The sequence below is a fragment of the Astyanax mexicanus genome, chromosome 23 (genome assembly GCF_023375975.1).
Source record: "Astyanax mexicanus isolate ESR-SI-001 chromosome 23, AstMex3_surface, whole genome shotgun sequence".
Taxonomy (NCBI): Eukaryota; Metazoa; Chordata; class Actinopteri; order Characiformes; family Acestrorhamphidae; genus Astyanax; species Astyanax mexicanus.
Window position 1 is genome coordinate 8,120,596 of NC_064430.1, and position 24,528 is coordinate 8,145,123.

Below are 24,528 nucleotides of genomic sequence, written 5' to 3' on the forward strand. Positions count from 1 at the left end.
CAAGAAGAGGCATCCTAGGTGGCACTTTTTCAGGGCAGCCAGGAAAGTACCGAGAGTGATTTGAGTAATACGGAAGTCCCTTAACATAAAAACAACTCTGCTTCCCGGTTCCAATACATCAGTTCACAGACTAATCGACATCACCCTAGGTGTGCAAGGCCAATTGTGCTCTCTCGGGGCTCCGGCAGCTGATGGCTAGCTACATGAACGGGATTCGAACCAGTGATCTCCCGATCATAGTGGCAGCACCTTAGTCTGCTGAAAATGAAAATACCTTTTATATATGTTTTATACAGTCAACACAGACAATCATAGGAAGGTTAACAAATGAGAAGCTACTCACTGCTACAGTCAGAGCTGTGCAGAGCCGGACGGGACTAAAATTACCGGAGGACCATGGAGTTAAACAAAAAACAGTAGATAATTCAGCCTGTAATTTTCTCAGAGGACGTCTGAGAAAAACACATACATGGTTGTTTCGGACAGAAATAAAATGACAGAGGAGCTCCCATAAAACAGAAAATTACCACAGAACCCCATGAGAAATTAATCCCATCCGGATTGGGCTTCATTGACCAATTAACAGGACTTCCTGAAGACTTTTGGACAAACTGGCTGCAGCAGAAGCAGTGTTATCACAGACAGCAAAAAACAGGTTGTTAAGAAATTGAAAAACAAACCCCAAGTCAGTTCTCCAAATGTGTTTTATTTAGTTTTGGCACATTTCCAATGGAATGCATATTAAAGACTGATTGCTGTTTTTTTCTGAATAATTAAAAAAAAAAAAGAAATACGCATAGAGAAATTTCACAAGGAGTCGTGCAACTCAAACATGAGGACGCTGCTGTAAACATTTAAGGACAAATAGTTGTGGTGCATTTACTACAGAGAGACAAAAATAGCTAATAGCTAATAGCACCATCGTTTAAATTAAAAAAGCATAACTTCACAACAGTAAACATTTATTTTTAAGGCAAATTCAGACAGACATCGGTCTTGTGGTCCCGAATTTAAAGAAATAAATACAAAACACGTCTCCGTCCTGATTGGGATATTAATTATAGCCTGAGATTCACATTATTTTTTTGCCAACTGATTAAGTTTACAAACATCTCATCTTCATTTTATATAAGTATATATATATATATATATACTTAGAACCTACTTAGATTTACAGAACACTATTTAAAAGTCATACAGGGGACACTTATTTGTTTGATAATAGGGAAAAGCTTAAACCTTGTCTTTATGTTAAACATAAAAGAAAAGAAGGTGATATGACTACAATACCATATATAGAAATATAAAAGAACAGACATAAAACAGATATACTTTTTTATAAAGTTAATACCCAACTTTAGATTCTTAAATCCAAATATACAGAGATTGTTTATGAGATTGTTTTTATGAGCCAAAATAAAAGAAAAATCAACCAATATAGTGGAACTGATGTATGTTAGTCACCAACAATCTTTACAGTGCAATTACGTAAAAAAACAATAACTTCAGCAAAACCTTTGTATTTTTTAACATATATAAAATATGCATGCCTAAAAGGGGCTCATGTTTATATATGTTGATATAAAATACTCCTAATGTCAAGCTCTGACAGCTTAATGATCAGAAGATTTCCCAAGATAATTAGCTACAGGAGCATGATATGAAACAAAAAAAAACAAACAAAAAAAAAGTCACATGATTAGATAAGACCGTTTGGAAGAGGCCTGTTGTTCTGAAACGCTATTAGAAATCAGTTCTAATTACTTCTGTTCACATTAGTGTGGTATAACAGTTTTAAATAATATGAAACTAAGGGAAAAAAGTGCTGGAACATAAGAAATAAACCATAAGAAATAACCACAAAAAAACACATAACAAGCCTCACAAATCCTTTCAATTTTTTGCTGCAATCAGATTTGGCTTGTTCTTGATGGTTCACATTAATAAATGTATGTGCCCCATATCTCTCTGTGATGTAAACAAATCTGCCCTATCCAATCTGATTGTTCGCTTTTCCCACAAATCGGATACATATCTGATCCAGAACCACACATGAAAAAGTGACTCAAATCTAATTTGAAAAAATCTGGATTGACATGTCCACACAGCCTAAATAAATTAGATATGTTAAGAGATTTAAAACTACAGCCTGGTAATGTTGCATTTTTTAACCCTTTTTTCAATATTTCTGCATAAATATGACCTAAAACACCATCAGATTTTTACATAAGTTCTAAAAGTAGATAAAGAGAGCCGAATTAATCAAATGAAACAAAATAATTATCCTTGGACATTCATTATCCTCAGATATCATGATACACTCTCAAATATGGGATGTAAAGGGCAGACTTTGAACAGGCCCCACCCACTCACACCTGATTGACATCCTATTGGTTGAAAACACCCAACTTTATTTTCACCTTCAAATTAACCCTAGCTAATCCTAGGGGTTCACCTACTTTTATTACTCACAAATATTAAATATTGGATAATTTTCCTAAATAAATAAATGAACAAATATAATATATGTTTATCTTATTTGTTAAACTGGGGGTTTCGTTATCTACTTTTAGGACCTGTGTTGGGTCATATTTATGCAAAAAACGAAAAGAACTCTAAAGGGTTTACAAACTGTATATACAGTGTCTAATATTGGTGTATCATGAGGCAAAATTTCAGTCATGAACTGAACCCATCGAAAAGAAATCCAAATCTGATTCCCACAGCATACACTCACCAAAGCACTTTATTTTTAGGAACACTGTTCTCATTATAATATTATACTAGTCCTGGGTAGGTCCTTAATTTGCTCCCAGACGTCATCACTTCAATATGAGTGCTTCACACAAAGCCTGCAGATTTCCCAAAAAGTGCTCTACTGGATTCTGAGGTTCAATTCCTGCTCTGGGTGACTGGATGCTGTGCTACACCAATAAGAGTCATTGGGCAAGACTCCTAACACTACATTGACCCAACTCTGTAATAAAAATAACCTTGTAAGTCGCTCTGGATAAGAGCGTCAGCTAAATGCCGTAAATGTAGAAAATGTAGAATTCAGATCTGGTTGCTAGGAAGATTAGCTTCTAACAATATGGAACTCAATGCCATCTTCCTGAAACCAGTTTTAGATTACTTTTGTTTTGGGACACAATGCATCAATATACTGGAAATAGCCATTGGTTAAAAAAAGAAAAAAAAAAGGGGCAAAATTCTGCACATGATCAACAAAAATACTTGGCATACAAGCAATGTGTACCAAGAAAATATTCCCAAAAAACATCTTCACAAGCCTGGACACAAGACAAATTGGGTCAATGGCTTTCAGAAACAATTCTGACCTTACTATCTATTTTCCTCAATAAATATTTCTCAGAGATTCATCAAAAAATGTAATCTACAACAAGTTAACATGCGTGCTTCACACAGTCCCTGCAGATTTCCCAAAAAGGGGTTCTACTGGATTCAGATCTGGTGGCTGATAAGATCTGCCTCTAACAATATGAAACTCAATGCCATGTTTCTGAAATCAGTTTTAGATGACTTTAGCTTTGGGACACATCACATCATAATGCTGGACGTAGCCATTGGTAGGAAGTTGTAAAATTGTGGCCATAAAGGGATGGTCAACAAAAACACTCAAATAGAATGTGGCAAGCCTGGACACAAGGAAGATCGGGTCAATGACTTTAAGCAACAATTTGCAACAAATTCTGACCTTAATACCGGTTTTCCTCAACACATATTCCTCAGAGATTCACCAACACGTAATACTGTTACGTCCCATTTTAGCTTCAGCTTGTGCTCACTGCAGCCTCAGCCTTCTGTTCTTGGCAGACAGAAGTGGAGCCCACTGTGGTCTTCTGCAATTTTAGACTTTAAAACAGCTTTAAATTTGATGCTTTTCTACTCACCGAAATTGTACAGAGTGGTTATCTTCGTTACAGTAGCCTTTTTGTCAGCTCCAACAAGTCTGTTCATTCTGTCACTGGATTTAGTCAGTGGATTCTGTATGTTTTTGTTTGTTTGTTTGTTTATTTGTTTGTGTTTTGTGCCATATCAGCAACATATTGGCTATTCTATGGCATCGACAATGTTCGTGACTTGGGCATCACAGACTTAAATCAGTTTTCTTGTATGAAGGACTTCCAGAAAATTAAGTATTTTAGCTGGTGGAATCTTTTCGAACAGTTCTTTCATATTTGTAACCCTATAAAATGTATTTGTGGTGGTTAAAAGTGCAGGGCAGTCTACTATGATGTGTTTAATAGTTTGAGGAGTATGATTATGCAAGTGGATGAGTTGCCCTATATTACACCATATGCACTACAATGCTGCCACATGATTGGCTGATTAGACAATTTCATGTTTACAGAGGTGTACAGGCCTACCTAATAAAGTGCTCAGGGTGAGTGTAAATTACATTATAGGACACTTTACTGTTTTATAGGTGTGTAAAATACTGTACAAATAAAAAGAAAAGAAAAGGAGGTTTGCAGTTGTCAGTGTACTCTGAATGTCATCATTATGGAATGAGTGTTTTGATGGACGTTAGTTGTAGTTGTCTCTGAATGTGTTTCTACCCAAGTAAAGCTTACTGAAAATCCCTAAAATAAAAATTAAAAGGTGTAACAGTGCTGATGAGCCAGCAGAAGCCTGCTTCAAACTCTTGCGCTCAGAATCCTTCTCCTTCTATCCTTCTTTAAAATTAATCAATGAGGAAAATAAAAAACGCTATAAAATGCTAAAAATAAAACTGCTGGACTGTAACTTTAGAAACAGGAAACAGCAAACAGCAGCAGTAGATAAAAAAAGGTGATCAAAGCTTATGTGGTCTTTAAAATCAGTCTTTAAAGGTCATATAATCATCATCATCATCAACATATTTTAATATATATATATACAATTTCCTTTTTCTGCTCTTGGTCAACTTGACAAAATACTAGACAGCTCAGCAGCCTGAAGATCGCACTGTCCGAACGAAGGATCCTGCCAAACATCATGCCAGCCAGCACAGATCACTGCATGCTCAGGAGTCAGATAAGTGCACTGCGGATTAAAGTAAAGCACAGAATCCAGGAGGAACCTTGACGTCCTCTTCGGCAGGGGTCCGAGCTGATCTCTGATTATACATGCAGTATATCATGGTTCACTATCTGTAACAGTCCATGATTACCTGCCATCTCAGGCAGGGATAGAGCTGGAGACCCCGTACTAATGTTAGGTACGTTCAGACAGGACGTCAAGCTTGTCCGGGGTCGAGGGGAGCAGGGAGGTGGTCTCTGAGGTGACGCAGAAGCTCTGGCTCATCTGCATCTTCAGCTTCTCCACTTCATATGTGTGCAGGTATTCCTGCACCAGGTGTCGCTCGCGCTTTATCCGGGCCTTCACCTCCGACGGCACATCAGGAATCAGCCACGCCACGAAGAACTTCACCACAAACACCACGTGCTGGAAAGAGAAAAAAAAAAAAACAGTATACTGTAAATGACAAAACCTTAGGGGTGACCTATATGTCAAGATGCTAGGGATGCTTTACAATATATAAAAAAAAATAATAATAAAAAAAAAAAAATATATATATATATATATATATATATATTATTAATATAAAAATATTTATTCATTGCATAAATCAAATAGCCTAAATATAGGTTTGTGTTGCTTTTAACTAAACATTTTTAATATCCCAATATAATATCCCAAATAAAAAATATTTATCAGAGGCAGATTATATTTACTCAGTATCAGGGATGGAATAAAATAACTGAATCCTTTATACCAAACAATGGAAAATATATATATATATTTTCTTAAAAAAAAAAAAAAAAAAAAAAAAAGATTTTCTTAAAAAAAAAAAGATTTTCTTAAAAAAAAGTGGCCCAAAAAAACGGGTTTGTGCATAATTTTGTTTTTCACATTGGTGTATCTCTACCCAATATCAATTACTTTTCTGCAATCTTGAACAGAAAAAAAAATGTATTTATTCTTTTATCACAATATATATCTCAAAATCTAAATGTACTGCAATCTCAGCACATTTCAATATCATGCAGCCCAACCTAATGCACTGTAGCCCCTCTGAGGTAAATAATAAAGCGAATGGACGATGGACGAATCCCGAAGGACATCCTCTATGCTGAACTGTCATCTGGCAAGAGGCATACTGGACATCCTCAGCTTCGCTATAAGAACGTCTGCAAGCGAGATCTGAAGTGTTTTAACATCAGCCATGTCACATGGGAAAATGTAGCTCAAGACCGCCATCAGTGGCAGCAGGTGCTCCACAGTGGACTGCTACAGTATGATATCCCCCTGGCTCTCACCAGGAAGCAAAAAGGACTAGGAGGAAGCAAAAACAGGACGCCATCACACCACCAGCAACACAGTCTTACAAATGTGACATCTGCGGCCGGGTCTGCCTCTCGCGGATTGGTCTTTTCAGTCACAGCAGACACTGCATGAAATCCTAAATCCAGGCACAAGAAATCAAATGGTCTATCGAGACTGAGATGCCGAAGAAGATACAGCTACCAAAGCAATACTCTGACTCCACTTCAGTTCCTAAAACTCCATGTAAATCCAAAGGTTTATACATTAAATTGAATTTACAGTATTTACCCTTATAGCACAAACCGTGACCTCCCATACCAACGTGGTTTAAATACACTATAGCTATGAAAAATCTCATCTATGAATTCAATCACAATTTGTTGCATGAGTATGACAGGAAACCTGTTTGTTCTCATTAGTAATTTAATGTTCTGTACTGACTTGAAGAAGATGCACTGTCCTCACCTCCATGATGATGATGAATGCCATTTTGGCTGCTAGAATATGCCAGAACTGCATGGTGTGTGTGTACTGCCGGTGGTGGCCCGGAGGGTAGCGGTAGTCTCGATACCTACAACAGATCACATGGAATTAAACTGATAATCATGTTGGCTGTTTTCATATTGTGAAGATAACACAGTAACTTTATGACTGCATCTTACACCCTGCACAAGGCCCGTCGCAAAGCCCATTGCTAATTGCTCATTGGTGACACGCTGATTGGTTTATTTCACATTACAGCCAAAACACACCCATGATTAATCAAGACAATTAGTACATGCTTTCTGCACATTTTAGGCCATGCAAGGTATACTTTTCCCGTCGTTATGATAGCAAACACACATAGTGCGCGGTTGATTGCTCGCCTATAGATTGCTACAGTAGTGCCCTATATCTCTCACCCTCCCTTAAATTCACTCGCAAACACACCTGCATGTCGTGATGTTGGCATTGAACCAGGCAGGGTTCTCCTCTTCATCTGGTCTGTTATTTACTCTTAGATCACTGATTTCATACACAGAAAGGCTGTTGTTGATGTAGCCCGCCATCGTGGCCTCTTCCCCAGGGTGGTAGGTGTAGAGGTAGACCAGGCGAGGGATCATATCAGAGGTGAACGCCATGATGAAGGCCTGCGAGGACAGATGAGTGACAGTGACAGTAAACATAATCAGATAAAACCGGACAAAGAGAAAGAAGTGTCATCAGCAGCCAAAGTCAGAGAGAGAGAGAGAGAGAGAGAGAGAGAGAGAGAGAGAGCATAATTGACCATGCTCTCTTTGGGTGGGTAGATGGCCTAGTGTGATGTCGGTCAGGCGTCTGTTAGTTTCGGTATCTGAGTTGGGATATGTGTGCATTATAACACTACCCAGTAATGGGATAATTGGCCCTCCAAATTGGGGAGAAAAAGGGACAAAACCAAACAAAATACAACATTTGTCAGAAAGCAGAACACAGAATAGAAAGCATTTTTTGCAGGTTTTTCACCATTACATAAATTAAATAAGCCAACTGTCTTTTGTCTTGCTTTTCACAGAAATCGTCATTGTTCTTTTTTTAATGATTTAACTGAACATCGAAAGGGATTTATTTTTGTAATTTTCTAATGAATAACTTTGGTTGCCATATATTTGGTACATCTCTATTCAAAACGTGCTTAGTGACAAAAGTGCAGACAACCACAGTAAAGGACAGAAGGACAAAGTAAAGGACAGAAGTGTGTGATTTGGGAGGAGTTTTATGACTGAGGAGACACACACAGACACACACAGACACACACACAGACACACACACAGACACACACTTAAAATAATCAATATTAAATCAATGAATTAAAAAAAATAATAAACATCACAAGAAAAGTAAAGATTGTTAGTTAAATAAATTAAATTTGACAGCATTGTAGCACAGACTCATTCTGATACTCACATTTGTGACAACAGACAAGATCGCTACCACGTTTAGGATTTCGTTCCAGGCTCCGATATTTCGTGCTTTGGCCGCCACCGGCCGACGAAACTGTGTGGTAAATTTCCACGCGTCCAGCCTCACCTCCAGTATGTTATTAAAGAGAGCGAGGAGAGGAGCCAGAGGAAACGAGGCCACGAAGAGCGTGATGAAGCCAAACTGAATCACTGTTAAAAAGAAAAAAGAAGCAAAAACAGCAGCAAATGTGTCACACAAATATCACTTGAGGGGGAAAAAGAAACTGTTTTACACTTTTTAACGAAATAAATAAATAAATTCAATCATAAAAGGTTGATTTTTCAGGTGTGTTAATGTGTCTGTGTATTTAAAGTGACGTATTACTAATTGACTTATGAAATGACTACTCTGAATTTAAGTAGAGGTTTCCACATATGGCACTTCTTAGATGTTACCCTCTTTCTTTAAGTAGGGCTGGGCAATATTGAAGTTCAGGAAATAAACAATTTTATTTTTTTATTCATTACATTTTGACATTAGCAGATTTACTTAATTTTTTTTTATATTTTCTATTTCAATTACAATTATGATTTTCAGTGACGTTTCTTTTCTAACATTTAAGCTTTTTATGTAATGCTTGGATTTAAATACTCAAGATTTAGTGGTGTAAGGTCAGCCAGACAATTTACAAAAATCCTGGCCTGTTAAGGGTTTAATGTGTAGGTGTCCCAATACTTTGTCCATTTAGCATTCAGTTTATAATCACTCCACCTTATTGCCTATAGTGTGTTTTTGATATACGTGAAATCATACCCATCTCCAGGTACTCATAGAAGAGACCAAACTGGCTGAAGCTTTGTAAGTCATGGTCCTGCTCCCATCGGCTATACTGGCCCTCCGGATGGCTTCGCCCTTTCCTGCTGATCCACCAGTTTCTCAGTAATCTGATATTAGAGACACAGATGAGATTATGAAGTGGTTATTTCCATTAGTAAACTGGGTGTTACACTGTGAAAGTTACAGTACCACTGTTAAAATGCAGCCATAGCTACAGGTGTACTCACGGCAGCAGGGCCTCCTGGATGTTGCCCACCAGTTGCTTTCCTACCATAACAATCACCAGCTGAGTGGTGAGCTCTATTAGACAGCCTCCTGGAGCGCACTGCAATGTGTCATAGAAACATGCTTAGGTTAATGCAAAAATATAAGATAAACAGGATGAAACTGAGACTGATCAAATATGCAGTATTTAATGTGAAACTAAGGATCAAACATTAAGAGAACACCTCAATACTGACTGGCTGCGGCTGTATCTAAGAGGATTTACAGACTATATTTAGACTCACAACACTAAGAGAAATGAACCACGCCTATTAACAAATTACATTTTGACATTTCATTTGATACCGCTTACATGATACTGTATAATACTGTCTATTAATTGTAGAGGTTTCCCTTTTGTGTAAACTCCCCTTTAATTTCATCTAGTGTAAGTTCTCATGTAATACCAGAGTCAGGTCAGGGTATGCTGACCTTAAACAGTGCTTGGCTGAGGCAGCGTGAAAACCTGTTTATCTGTTTGATTTTTTCATTCTGGGTGATACCAAAATTATATACAAATATACAATATAGAGCTCTGAAAAAAAAAACAAGAGACCACTTAAAATGATGAGTTTCTTTGATTTTACCCAATTGAAAACCTGGAAGGAAGATGAATTATCACAAGCCATCAAACCAAGCTGAACTGCCTGAATTTTTTCACCAGGAGTGGCATTATGTTATCCAAAAGCAGTGTGTAAGACTGGTGGTGGAGAACATGCTAAGATGCATGAAAACTGTAATTAAAAACCAGGGTTATTCCATCAAATATTGATTTCTGAACTCTTAAAACTTTATGAATATGAACTTGTTTTCTTTGCATTATTTGAGGTCTGAAAGATCTGCTTTATTTTGTTATTTCAGCCATTTCTCTTTTTCTGTTAATAAATGCTGTAAATGACAATATATTTATTTGGAATTTGGAAGAAATGTTGTCCGTAGTTTATAGAATAAAACAACAATGTTCATTTTACTCAAACATAAACTTATAAATAGCAGTGCTGTGTATTGCCTGAGGTTCTCAAATAAAACTACTGAAATGGCATTTCTTGAACTGATCTAGTGGGCAGGGCTCTGGTGGGGGTTGTGAGGTGAGGGGTGGTGCCAAGGTGGTTCTATACAGGTTTCCTTATTGTGACGCCTCAATAAGAGAGCATCCAAACGGTTAATAGATGCATATGATTTCTGACACCAAACTCTTTTAACTGACTCACTTGGAGTGTTTATACAGGCAGTAGAGACCCAAGTGAAAATACAAAATAACGTAAAAATGAGTTTTACATAATATGTATTTAAATGAATATCTGAGAAATAGACAGCTGGCTAGATATGGAAATGTATTCCATTTATGAGATATTGATATAAAAGTGCTAACTAATATAAAAGCTAAAAACTAATAATCTCACCTCCTCATTTCTCAGATGACTTCCGAACATATAGGTATATTTGCCTGGATAACCCACAAACTTCCCTTTAAAAAATGCGACGTAGAAGCAGGAGGAGTAGTAGTTTACAAACTGGAACATGAACATCTTCGTGGTCAGCTTGTTCTCATATTCCAAATGGGTTTTAGGGATTTCTGTGGGACAAATCAAAAGGGACATATTTACAGATATGAAACACTGTTATACATAGTAATTATGTACAATCATTGAAAAAAAAATGCAGTTGCGGCCATGTGTGTGGCTTCTAATGGCATGGCTGCTGATTTTGGCATTTTTTTAGCAGGATAATGCTCGTCCACACAAACTAGAGCTTAGATCAGGCCCAAAAAATCCAGCCCGCCTTACGCAATTTTTTTTTTAAACACAGAAAAGCTATATTGTGATTATCACACCATGGCTTTATAGAAAATATAAATAGCATTAAAAAACAGATGCCTACGTCACAGACTATTCTCTTGAGCCCAACCAAACCCAGCCCGAAGAAAGTGGTGGGAAATCTCGGTCCGACCCGGCCTGAGTTTGGGTCGGGTATCTGGTTTGGGCAGAAAATCTAAACTCTAACACAAAACACACACAGATTTATTGCAAATCGAGCTCTTGTGGGACCAGCTGTGATGCCAGCCTCAGAAATCTATAAGTGCGCAAGATCTACAGGCCCAACTGCTGGCTAATGTGCTGCAGAATGCCATGTGGTTTCCCCCAATATACTATACGCATCCTTTCACTTGCACAATATTCTAATCACTTATAAAGATCACCACCATTACACATTCACACATATAAAAAGTCTATGGTGCATGATTTTCTTGTGTCAATGATTATATATTATTATATTAGTGAACATAGCAGCAAAGTGTCATCATACCCATATCTGTGATCCAGATAGCCACATGCTCATAGAGGAAGTTGAGGATGAGGATGATGACAAAGTTGATACAGGACGCAGTGACAGAAGTGGCCAGCTGTGGGTTGATCAGAGACCCCACTAGCTGGATCTTGCTCGTAGGGCTGTCCTTCATAAGTCTGGCAAACGCTGCGTACACTGCTAACCTGTATGCTATCACTCCCATAATACAGGCCACGATCAGACAAGTCTAATGAACAGAGAGATGAAGATTAGTTGCAATGTTTTCCAGTTCCAAACCTCAATACTTTCATCACTTTGTACCTTTTTAAGATCTAAATCATTTCTTTGAAGGTTTAAGGATTTTCGCAGGATGCTAAATATGTAATAACTTACCCAAAACAGGACTGTGGCTCCAGAGACAAAGAAGCGTGCACACTTGCTGGTCAAGGGTAGATATGGTTCCATTTCCTGTGAGTTTATGCATCATTAGCACAATCACTACAATACACACAGTAGTTACTCTCTGTGCAACTCTTTTTTATATATATATTTTTTTTTTATCACAGATTTTGAAGAATTAAAATCAAAAGCACAAACAAATGCACAATAACAAAATAAAACAGAAATAATGGCGCAATACAAGAAAAAGAGAATCTATACACTATAGAAAGTAGAATATGCCAGTAGGGGGGTGAACTACCTAGATCTTCTGCCGAAACTTGTGAAAGGGACTTGAGCCCCTTAAACTAAACTATATCTTTTCGAGGCGCAAGGATAAAAAGCTAGATCAATGGGCTAAGCGCTGCCACCATGACCAGGAGGTCACCGGTTCGAATCCTGATCATGTAGTTTGCCATCGGCTACTGCAGCCCTGAGAGAGCACAGTTGGCCTTGCTCTCTTTGGGTGAGAAGATGGCACTCTTTCTGATGTATCGCTGCGGTTTCCTCAGAGTGCGCTGTGATGCTAGTCGACAATGCTGCATCAGCAGCAGTAAAAAAAAAAAAAGAAAAAGAGGCGGTGGCTGACTTCACATGTATCAAAGGAGGCATGTGCTAGTCCTCACCCTCCTGGTTTTCGGGCATTACAAGTGATAGGGTAATAGGGTAAGCCCTAATAAGTGGGTTGGGTTATTGGCCGTGTAAAATTGGGGAGAAAATGGGAAAAATTTGAGTGAAATAAAAAAAATCTCTCAGCCAGATGGAATGAGACATACGACTTCCAGCTAATAAGAATTCTCTGTCTTGCTAGCAAAAGGACAAATGCAATATTATCCAGTTTTAAAAGCTCTGGCAAAGTTTCAATAATTAGATTTTATTTTCTTTTCCAAAAAATTGTATATGGATACCATATCAGTTGGCATAGCAACCAGGTGAAACACTTCAAGAACCACCTGACATACCAACAATTTCTTGATCACAGATATTGTGTGCATCATGCCCAAGCCTCATATAAAATTAAAAATACCATTAAAAATCAGAGGCTTACATCACAGACTATTTTCATGAGCCTACCAGGGCCTGAGGAAAGTGGTGGGGAATCTAAATCTAAAAGCTACATAAACACAGGACCCTGCCCCTATTAATACTGTGGTAAATATTAATGTTTTGACACGGTATGATGATGGGATAAAAGTGGATTCTGCCCAACATAAAGCCAAGCTTTAAAAAATAAGTATATGCAAATAGAGCACCTGTGTGATTGGGTTGAGACGTTTGTTGGTGCACTTCAACTCAAACTCAGGCCTCATCTGGAGCTGCTGCTGCTCTTCTTCAAAATGCACCAGATCCCATTCATACTCCAGCCTGGCCTGCCTCCGCTTCCAGAACTCCAGAAACAGAGTCACTGCAGGAGACAAGAGATATTTTTATATAATAACATAAGTTTAATAAACTTACTAATTTAAGAACCTGTTCTCATGAGATAAACAGGGTGTTATCCTAGCCTGGCAGTTTCATTCAGCTACAAGGCATGTCCACCAAGAGGTGGCAGTGTTTAGCTTATTATTCGTGACATGACCAAATAAACTCACCCCAGATTCCCATGAAGATGGCGAAAAACACAGTTCCTTCATTGTCAAACAAATGGGCTTGCTGGTAAAGAAATAGACAGACATAAAATTTATTAAATCACAGCAATATTTAAAAGACAGGAGCCTCTGGTCTTTGTACACGGGACTATTGACCTGTACTAAGTCTCTGCCTACTAAAGTAGCCTCAGTTATCCTCTATGAATTCTACTAAATTACATGGTATTGCAGCCACAGCATAACATGCTACACTGAGATAATGTGCTTCCATTACAATGCTATGACCACTTTATCATATACATAAACAACAGTAATGGGAAATGCCCACATGAAAGCAGTTCTGAGGTGTTATCTTGTGTGTAAGGCTGAACAATCCACCAGTGAGATCAAGGTGATGTGAATTATTGGAAAATCGAGTAAGACCTGCAAGTGGGTACTAGAAGGATGGGACATTACATTTTCCCCAACAAAACATATTGCTTCTACCACCATCATCATGTTCACCTGACCCAACCAGACCCATAAACTGTTTTTGTGAGCCTGAGCCCGATTTAAACATGACATTTTTAGTAAGTAGAGCATTAAAACAGAGCTTTTAAAAACATTTTCTGTTCAGGATTATGTTAATTAACATTGCAACACTGAAGAAGCATAGACCCGTTATTTAAGAACAATGTTTATTAAGAACTGATCTTCCCGTCTACTCCAATATAATTAACAATGTCTAAGGATAGAAAACAGTTTCTGAACAAACACTTTTTTCTATTTTATACATATAGCCTAAGTGCAAAACACATAAAAAAACCGTAAGGAAGCGGAAGCGGAGTTCACGTGTGCGGTGCTCACTGCGCAGTTTCAGAGCTGCATGATTATAACATTCTAACTTGTGCAACTTTTTTTTTTTAAGCACAGTTTGGTTTGTTACTTTACAATATTGTGATTATCACACCATAGCTTTATATAAAATAACAGAGCTCGACCCAACCTAGCTAGTGTCGGGTTCAGGGGTAGAATCTAAGCTCTACCACCATGCTTCACAGGTGATAAGGTGTTCTTGGGTTTAAGCACCTCATCATTAGACCTCCAAACATCTTTGGACAGTTTTATCTGTCCAGAAATCATTTTCAATACAATGGAGTGCCATCAAACATTTTGTGAGCATACCATCTGTAAATAATCAGACATGATCACCAGTGTTGGGCACGTTACTTTGAAAAAGTAATTAGTTATAGTTACTCGTTACTTCTCCAAAAAAGTAACTGAGTTACTAACGGAGTTACTCCACTATAAAAGTAATTAGTTACCAGTAAAAGTAACTATCGCGTTACTTTTTATTATTCGCCCGTCAAAAAAAGGAAATCAATTATGCATTTACTATTATTATTAGAAAAATAACAAAAAATAACAAACGAAAATAAACCCAAAATGTTGACAAAAATATAATCTAACGAATTTCAAAAAAATAAAACGAAATTCTCCACACAACCAAAGAAAATTACTAAATGAAATTACTACTGAAAAAAGCGGAAAAACGCGTCTGGGGATGAAATTTAACAAACCAAGCCACACTCAAAAGAAATATGTATATATAAAACAAAATAATGGACAAAAACAACAATTTAATGCCCGTTAAAATGGTATTAATATAACAGCTTCACCAAAAGAGAATAGAGCTTAGATCGTGCCCAAAAAATCCGACCCAGCCGGAGCCCGTGCACATTCTGCCCAAGCCCGAACCATAAACTGTCATTATGAGCCTGACCCGATCCGCCCCATAAACTGTCTGTTTTCGGGCTGATTGAATGAGCGAAATATGATCAGAATTATGTTAATTAACACTGTAACATAGAAGCATAGAACTATTATTTAATTTAAATGATTTTTAAGAACAGCTACACACAATGCTGCAAGTCAAACGCGGAGGCGTTCACGTACGCCCAGAGCTACGTGATTACAGTTTTCATTTTTATTATAGTTTAATTTTATTTTGTTTTTATTTTTTCTGTTCATTTTAGGGTGGGCTTGCTAGCGCGAGCGCTTTACACAAGAACTAACGGACCACGAGTGCCGCGCGCTCGGCACAACAACTCCCGCTGTACAACTCCACTGTACAACAGCGCTTATAAATAAATTAAACACAAAAATGAGGGTATTCTATCAGTAATTTCAGTTCGTTTTAGTTAGTTTTATAAACACAAAATACAGTTCGAGATAGTTATGTTTTTCCTTTTAATTACCGTTTTTATTAGATTCAGTTAACACAAATGTTTTTCACTTTCAATTTTCGCTATTTCGTTCGCTTTAGTGAACAATAATAATTGGTTACTTAGCAACCTTGTGATTATCACACCAGAGCTTTATATAAAATAAAAATAGGAGCCTGATTTCGGGTCGGTCCTCAGGTCAGGTGGGATTCGGGCAGCGAATCTAAGCTCTAAAATAGAAAGCAGCAGCAGCACCACAAAAACCGGAGCAGCTAAAAAGAGCTTAACGTCCTTAATTCGGAACTTGGGCTGTCCACGGCAATCACTGAATTGATTAGAGCAGCAAATCGTCACAATTGTGCCTCACTTCACCACGCCAAACCACAGGCACAGCGGCCAGAAGCTCAAGTTCACCGGACAGAGGAGGGGTTAACCAGGGCAAAGCGAAATAAAAAAAAAAAGTTCATAGAGCTGCTAAAGTAACGTGCAGTAACGGGGTGTCGGAAATGGTAACGGCGTTATAGTTACAGTCATAGTAATTAGTTAGATTACTCGTTACTGAAAAAAAGTAACGGCGTTAGTAACGCCGTTAGTTTTAACGGTTACTCCCAACACTGATGATCACTGATAACACTGATAACAGCAAAACCGTCTTTTCAACACAACTTCTCTATAAGCATCGACTCTCTCTCTCACCGACAAAGGTTGCTAGGAACCTGGGTGTTATGGTTGATGACCAACTCTCCTTCACGCACCACGTGGCCTCAGTTGCTCGATCCTGCTGCTTCGCACTTTATAACATCAGAAAAATTAGACCATTCCTGATGCAAAAGGCCACCCAACTCCTGGTACAAGCAGTCGTCATGTAGTAAAACCACTCCAGATGATCCAGAATGCAGCAGCACTTCTGGTCTTCAACCAACCAAAACGGGCACGTCACCCCGCTGCTCATTGAGCTCCATTGGCTACCAGTTGATGCTCGCATCAAATTCAAAGCTCTTACAATCGCCTACAAGGTGATGACAGAACAGCTCCTTCCTACCTGCACTGATCACTCCTGAAGGCTTACGCTACCGCTGCGCTCCTCCAATGAACGTCGCCTCACTTTACCAAACAAACATTCACACAAAGCAATCCAGACTGTTCTCATACAGAGTTCCCCAATGGTGGAACAAACTACCTTCCACTACCAGATCAGGAGAATCTCTCGCTATCTTTAAAAACTCCTGAAGACTGAGCTCTTCAAAGAGCACTTACTCTCCTAACACCTCTAACTAACTACCTTCTACTACCAGATCAGGAGAATCTCTCACTATCTATAAGAAACTCCTGAAGACTGAGCTCATCAAAGAGCACTTACTCTCCTAACACCTCTAACTAACTACCTTCTACTACCAGATCAGGAGAATCTCTCGCTATCTTTAAAAACTCCTGAAGACTGAGCTCTTCAAAGAGCACTTACTCTCCTAACACCTCTAACTAACTACCTTCTACTACCAGATCAGGAGAATCTCTCACTATCTTTAAGAAACTCCTGAAGACTGAGCTCATCAAAGAGCACCTACTCTCTTAACACCTCTAACACACTAACTACTTCTAACCTCATTTCCTTCTTCCCCTCCTTCACTTCTCTAACCCTTTATTTCCCTTCGACCTCCTTTAGGCCCTATCTAAAGATGTTTTACCTTTAACTTCTATTACTTTTGTACTTCACTATTGTAAGTCGCTTTGGACAAAAGCGTCTGCCAAATGTAATGTAATGTAATGTAATGATAACAGGAGGTTAATAAAGTCAATAAACTCACCCAGGATGAGAGACATGTCGAGTTGAGCTTCCAGTAGGAACACTTCTTATCACACAGAGGGCACATCACGATTTTCCCACCAATCGTGGGGTCACAGATCTCCTTACTGGGGAAAAAAAAGGAAAAGAAGTTTTCACACCTGAAAGAATGTTATGAGTTTGGCGAGTTGCTTTGCTGTTTCAGGTGTTGTGCTGAATTCTAGCTCTCTGTCAAAATCCGACTCCCCTTTGCGCACACCCTTCACCCCACGGCAGGATGAGTGTAAAAGGTTATCCTCAGATTCCTCCTTTTATTTCTGTTTATAAATAAGGGTTAATCTACTGTTACAGTAAATAAATTAATTCCCAGTCTAAGCGTTTGTGTTCATCCTGCTACGTGACGCATCTACAGTCACGCAGACGCAGATATTATCATGTAGAATAAGAAGGGTGTAATTTTTTTCCTTTGTATTAAGCAGCCAAATGTATATTGACATTGCACAAAACATTGCATGCTCTGCGATGTGAGTTCTGCATATGTATATATTGCAATATTGGTGCTGAAATTATATATTGTGCAGCCCTAGGTTGCCTAGGTGATTAATAAGCATACCTGGAAATAGCGCCCTTATGAACCATAATAACAATGCCAAAAATTAAGCAAGCTAACTTGTGTATCTATAATTTGAAAACTGCGATATACAATATCTGAAAATAAAGCAAGAATTATTTTCATTTAGTGTCTGTTGCATTTCTAAGAGTTTTGGAAGATGGATTTAATAGTTTAAGAACAAATTAAGGCCTTTTCTTTTATGGATTTATTTAAGACTTTTAAATAATCTGCAGATACCCTGAGGAAAACAGTGATCTGCTCATGCTTGTCTCTGCAGAGGTAAGCGATCAAACAGTGTGCTTTTAAGGCAGGTGTTTTTTCTCACCACTGTAATCTGTTAATCTCATGAGACGCATGGCAAACAAACAGGATGACGTTAACCTTGTGATGTTGTCATCATAGCTGAGTAGACCATAGACGAAGCAGATGACGCCCACCACAGCAGCAAAGAACAGCATCTCTGTGTAGAAGCCCAACCAGGCAAAGTAGATACCAATCTTCTCACCATAATACTTCCTGTAAAGTGCAAAACAGGAAATGACACTTATATAACCCTTAGACAAAGCAGAGTGTAGCTGGGTAAAAATTGACCGGGTCCCCGAGATTCGTAACATGCTATTTGTATACACACAAACATCACGTTCTATTGCATGTAAAGCAAGGACAAAACCTAAGAACCCATAGACCTTTCACAATATATATTTTCGGATGATATATATATATATCATCCGAAAATATATATTGTGAAAAGTCTATGGGTTCTTAGGTTTTGTTCTTAGGTTTTTGATAAGCAATATCATTGTGTCGTTAGAAGCATTTTTTGCCAATATTATAGAGTAATGTTTGAGTAAAATGAACATTGTTGTTTTGATCTATATAGGAAGATGGATGATGGATGATTATATATATATATATATATATATATATATATATATATATATATATATATATATATATATATATATATATTCTTTATATATTATTATAGATTATATATATTGCTTAATACTTTAGCTTTATGATCTTTGCTTTTATCTTTTTAACTGTGTCACAATGACACAAGGCCTTGGAGATTATTTGTGCTTTTTCAGGAATCAGGAAGATCAGAGTGTTTTTGTGAACAGTAAGTGCTGTGAGGAGAACGTGACCATGAAAGGCAGAGAAGCTTTACTGCTTTTCTGCTGTTTTGCTGTTCTGGGACCAATGTATACAAACTAGGAGACAACAAGATATCTAAGTGAAGTTCGGGAACCAAGTCAAGTAAACTTTAATATAATTAAAAACTTAACTTCTTACATTCTTCATTACAACTTAGCATTTTACATTCTGACATTGTAAGCTCATTCAGTAGAACTGAGAGTTCTCACATCCAAGTTTTTGAGTTCTCTTTAGTACGTAAAGAAGGGAAATATCGGGGCCAGATCACATCATGTTCATGTATATTGCATGAAAATTGATAATGTAATTAACCTAACCGGCCTAAGAACATCTTATTAATAAAGTAGTGCTGCTCAATTATTCACTCTATATGTTAAAGGAACTTTGTTTATTGCCTCATCTTCTTTTGAAATCTCACACCTCTCAAAGTGCTTAGGTTCTAAACAGTGTTTTTTAATAAACTTCTTGTGCTTTTTTAAAAGCTCTTAATGCCTTGTTTTAAATATCAGGGCTCTCCAGAGTCTACCAATGAAGTGTGGATCTACTTTGAGCCTGGATAACACTGTAAAACCGATTTCTCTGCAGGGGTAAAATATGCCCCATATCACCCAGTCTAAAAGGTGTTTGAACAAATGGAATAAAATAGCTGGATCTCAGAAAGCTGCGGGAAAGCGGAGGTGTGCTATTCAACAAAGATAAGTACTCTTAATCCTGTTTTACTTCACCCAAAGTCAATTTCACACCAGAGTTACTCCTTTAAGTATACTTTCACCTGATCAGGTTGAGCGGTTGCTCCTTGTAGAAGCAGAGGAAGCGAGCCCAGTGCTTATAGAGGTGATATCTCTCACTTTCACACAGAGTCTGATCTGCTTTTTTCCAGTAGCGACACTGCAGAGCAAGAACAACATCAAAACAGGAGAATTCAGAAACAGGTCTTAAAAATGCCAAAGTAAGAAAAAAAAAAAGAAAGCAGTTTTTTAGGAATGCAGCTCTTTAGGAATGCAGCTCTTACATCATGTAGTGGGTATGCAGACGTATAGGTGCTGTTGCTCAGCAGTCTCTTTATTCCGGTCTTGTCCTTTTCTTTGCGATCCTCCTTGTAGTACGGACAGTGAGTGAGGATGTAGTACACCTGAAAGTGCAGCATAAATGTGAGATTTACTGATATGAACAGATTACAAACCACCTGAGTGGTGTTTTATTTAATAACAGCAGCAGGTTGGAAAGTATCTAAATCAAATAATCCAAGAAATGTCATAAACTAGGCTGAAAGTCAAAACAACAGACCTTCCTTTGTGCTAGATTTCTATTGGCCCCTCCTTCAGTTTGGGTCCAAATGACCATAGCAGGTGTTAAAGGGGGGCATGAACCACGACCCAGACCAAAGGACCAGATTTTGGTTTCGGTTTTGGTTTGATTTTGGTGTTCTCGGTCAGAATCTACTGAACCATGGTCTGGTTCTTCTGCAGTATGAAAAGATGCGGTTTTCTAGATGGTTTTGACTCAGTTTGAAACCAAAACTGACCAGACCAAATACTGTATATATGATGTAACAAAGACATGAACCTTGGTCTAGACCAGGGTTCGGCGATTAGTTTTGGCCGTGGAAAAAGAAGCAGGTAAACCCAAGAAGAAAAAAAAAAAAACTTAATTAATGAATAAATTAATAAATAAACACACTGCTCCTTACGCAGGACCGAACCCATGTTCGGTCCTATACACTACCACTGCTCCGGCTAAAGAATTGGGATACAGCTGGGAAAAAAGACCTTATAAGGAGATAGGGAGCCCAAGAACGGGCAAAAAAAAAAAGAACGGGCAGAAACTAAAGTCACACCGAGTGCGAAAGTGAGACAGGGGAGACGTGTAAACTGAAGTTCGCCAGAGAAGCATTTTATCTTTTTTTTTTTTTCATTATCATTCATTATAGTTAAATGTTTCACGCTTGCTGGCCACATCTGGCCCGCGGTCCGCCTATTGCCGACCCCTGGTCTAGACTTTCAGAAGAAGTTCAGAGAAGTTATTGTTTTACGCAAACATTGTTAGATAGTGAATTGGTGATAGGGGATGAGAAAAATGTATTCAGATTCTGAACACAATTTCACAATTCTATAGTTCACACTTACAATCCTGTTACGGGTTGAGGGGGGGAAGAAGGTCTCCTGGTCTTTGATAAGGAAGAAGTCCGCTTTCCGTTTGTCAAAAGGTGCAGTAAAGTAATCGGGCTCAGAACTCATTATATCCGGGGGCAGGCGGAAGGGTCGCGTCAGCCAATTCAGTGACCCTTCTCGTGCTTTAGGGATGTCGCTGGCCTTGAATGGGACCTTGATCTTTAGCACATCTGCAAAGGTGCCCAGGACTTCCCAGGGCGCGTGGATCTTCAGGTAGTAGGTCTTGCGGTCATCGGATTCCTTCAGGGAGAAAAAATTTACATCATTTAATAAATTCACCAGGAGCGTCCCTCACTATCTTTAATAAACTCCTGAAGACTCTTTAATAAGCACTGACTCCCCTAACACCTCTAACTAACTATCTTCTACTACCAGATCAGGAGAATCTCTCACTATCTTTAATAAACTCCTGAAGACAGAGCTCTTTAAAGAGCACTTACTCCCCTAACACCTCTAACACAATAACTACTTCTAACTTAATTTCCTTCTTGTTAATGGAAACTGAACTTTTATGCCTTCTATCACGAAATGTACATTATTATTAAGTCACTGTGGACAAAAGCGTCTGCCAAATGAAATGTAATGTAAAAAAAAAAAAAAAAAATCTCATAAACAACAGATATGTAAATAATAAAAAAAAACTTAAAAAAAAAGTTATTTTTTATGTAACATTAGTCTGACAAAAATGTCTTATCAGTTATAATCAGAGTTTGTGTTCCAAAAATTTAAGCCCAGAATAACTGTAGCTGGATAAAAGTCAGCGATGGAATAGTTACGATCTTACCAATTTATCCTCGAGCTCCAGGTGAAGACCAGTCTTCTCAAGATTGGCTTCAAACAGTCTTCTCCGCTCCTGTGCACAAAATAACATACACACATTTTATTTTGACACTAATTGAACAGAAGAAAACTCATCACCTGAAACATTAAACATTACTTGGTCTCACTTTATTCAGGTAGTACATTTTAGGGGCTGCCCAGCTCTGTACAATTTCAAAACCAACCGTCTCCAAGTAAAAAGTTTCTAAGTATTGTATTTCTTTCATTTCATGTAAATGGGTTTAGCTTGGGTTATAATTTAATGTAAAAAGCCGATTATGTGCATTGTTTAAGTCCACAGCAGGACACACTGTATTTTTAATTTTAAAATTGAAATAAAACCCAAAATATACCATAAAAAACAATAATATATGACGTATGACAAAATGTACATAAAATGCATGCTCAGAGACTGGCTCTGTGCATCAGTGGTCAACATCCGATTAATTCACCTTCTTCCATGGTAAGAGATTAGCATTAGGAAAAGACAAGTAGGAAAGGAGGAGTAGCAAAAGTTTCTGGCCGTAGCCCAAGACTTAAGTCCACTGAAGTGAACCTTTCCAAGAGTGGGAGAAATGAACTCTGTGAGTATGTGAGAAACATGCACAGTAAACCCTAGAACCTTCACTACACAGAGCTTCAAGGTGCAGGCTAAACGACCTTCAGCTACAGCACATTAACTCAACAGCCTGGAGTAAGAATAGCTTCAATTCAGCCTGGACTCCATTCACACTACCAGTAAGTAAATCCATCTAACTGGCTTTGGTAATGAGCAGTGAAGCTAATATGTAAATAATTTAGTAGCTACTCACACAGTTTAGCACTGTGCTAGCTATTGTTAGCTACTGTAGCTTAGCTTAGCTAACTTAGCTAAAGGAATGGCAGCTCAAGGTACTAGTCAGAAAACTTCTGTCTAGTCTAGTTCTGTCTAGTTCTTTTGACAGAAATTAGAAAGCAGAGTCTGGTTATTTGGAATTTGGTTATTTTTTTAGTTATTCAACAGCACAAACAATTTAACAAGCAGCAATCAGTTTAGTTTAGGTTCTGGGGTTTGCTATGATATGTGGTTTATGGCTACAGTTCATTCCTGTCTTTAGTTAGCCAAACTTAGCAGTTACCTGGGAGCTTGTTAGCCCTGAGGCTAACAGTTTTATCAAAATAAATGTCACTATGCTGGTTAGCTATGGTATTTGTATGGTGTCTGTTTGTTACTCTGGTCTCAGGTATGAAGGTCATAACATTGGTATGGAGGATTTTTTTTTGTAAATAATTAAGCAAAATTAGTGCTTTAATTTGAAAGCCCTAAAATAAATATATCCAAAAATGTTAAATTATAAAAAATGACCTACTCCAGCTTTTGGGTTCAGGTGAGGTTTAGGGTTATTAAAAAATAAGTTTTTTAAACTGTTATCTGTGCATTGTGTAGAGCCCTTGAAAAAAAAAACCACAGCCTATTCCTGGTGCAGTTTAATCTAATAACAGCACCCAGCACATCCTCTACACAGAGCTGTTAAAACTGAGAGAAAACAGACAGCTTGGTTTGCAGCAGCCCTTTTTTTTTATGTTACACACAGTATCACTGACAGGTTTGTCTAAGGTCCTCAAACAACTATACTACAATTACTGCTTAGATTCTTGAGAATGGAGAATACAATTTCAAAAATAAATTGTAAGAACATTGTCAGTAACACTGGGTTGCCATGTGTGGTCCATAACAGCACGCAAACACATGGATTAAACAGCCTTGGCATCCTTCTAAAAAGCTCCATGAGCAGAGAGAGTAACAGGCTAGTAAATATCATCAGTGCATTTCAGAGTCGAAGATGGCTTAGAACCCAGAAGGACTATAAGACAGATAATGAGCTGGATAAAGGTTAATTTTCTCCATAGCAGCTAAGCACTGAGCTTTAGGTAAAATAAGCTGACCGTAGCTTGATAAATTATCACTACCATTAGTACGGACAGGCATTTTAAGCCTACACCCAGTATCCTGTTTTGACTACTGTCATTGTTTAAGGAAGTTGCAGAATAACAAGCCTTTGAGACATTGCTCCTGTTTCAATAAGGCAGAGAAAATTACATGCAAATCTAGCTGATGCTGGTTTTGCAG

At 38.0% G+C, this 24,528-nt stretch overlaps 1 protein-coding gene across 2 annotated transcripts in view; it reads right to left on the bottom strand.

Moving 5' to 3' along the window:
- Positions 1-686: 686 nt before the first annotated feature.
- Positions 687-24,528, bottom strand: part of LOC103030872 (anoctamin-5) — a 55,191-nt gene continuing 31,349 nt past the window's right edge. For both annotated transcript variants that reach the window (XM_007246899.4, XM_015605235.3), the window contains 17 exons: positions 22,384-22,452; positions 21,555-21,839; positions 20,441-20,560; positions 20,201-20,316; positions 18,652-18,786; positions 17,680-17,785; positions 13,674-13,734; positions 13,335-13,486; positions 12,037-12,111; positions 11,662-11,890; positions 10,758-10,930; positions 9,318-9,415; positions 9,067-9,197; positions 8,257-8,462; positions 7,261-7,460; positions 6,796-6,901; positions 687-5,448 (listed from right to left, as the gene is read on the bottom strand). In XM_007246899.4, coding sequence (XP_007246961.3) covers positions 5,218-5,448; positions 6,796-6,901; positions 7,261-7,460; positions 8,257-8,462; positions 9,067-9,197; positions 9,318-9,415; positions 10,758-10,930; positions 11,662-11,890; positions 12,037-12,111; positions 13,335-13,486; positions 13,674-13,734; positions 17,680-17,785; positions 18,652-18,786; positions 20,201-20,316; positions 20,441-20,560; positions 21,555-21,839; positions 22,384-22,452 — 2,493 coding nt within the window. In that variant the 3' untranslated portion in view covers positions 687-5,217. The remainder of the gene's footprint in view (positions 5,449-6,795; positions 6,902-7,260; positions 7,461-8,256; positions 8,463-9,066; positions 9,198-9,317; positions 9,416-10,757; positions 10,931-11,661; positions 11,891-12,036; positions 12,112-13,334; positions 13,487-13,673; positions 13,735-17,679; positions 17,786-18,651; positions 18,787-20,200; positions 20,317-20,440; positions 20,561-21,554; positions 21,840-22,383; positions 22,453-24,528) is intronic.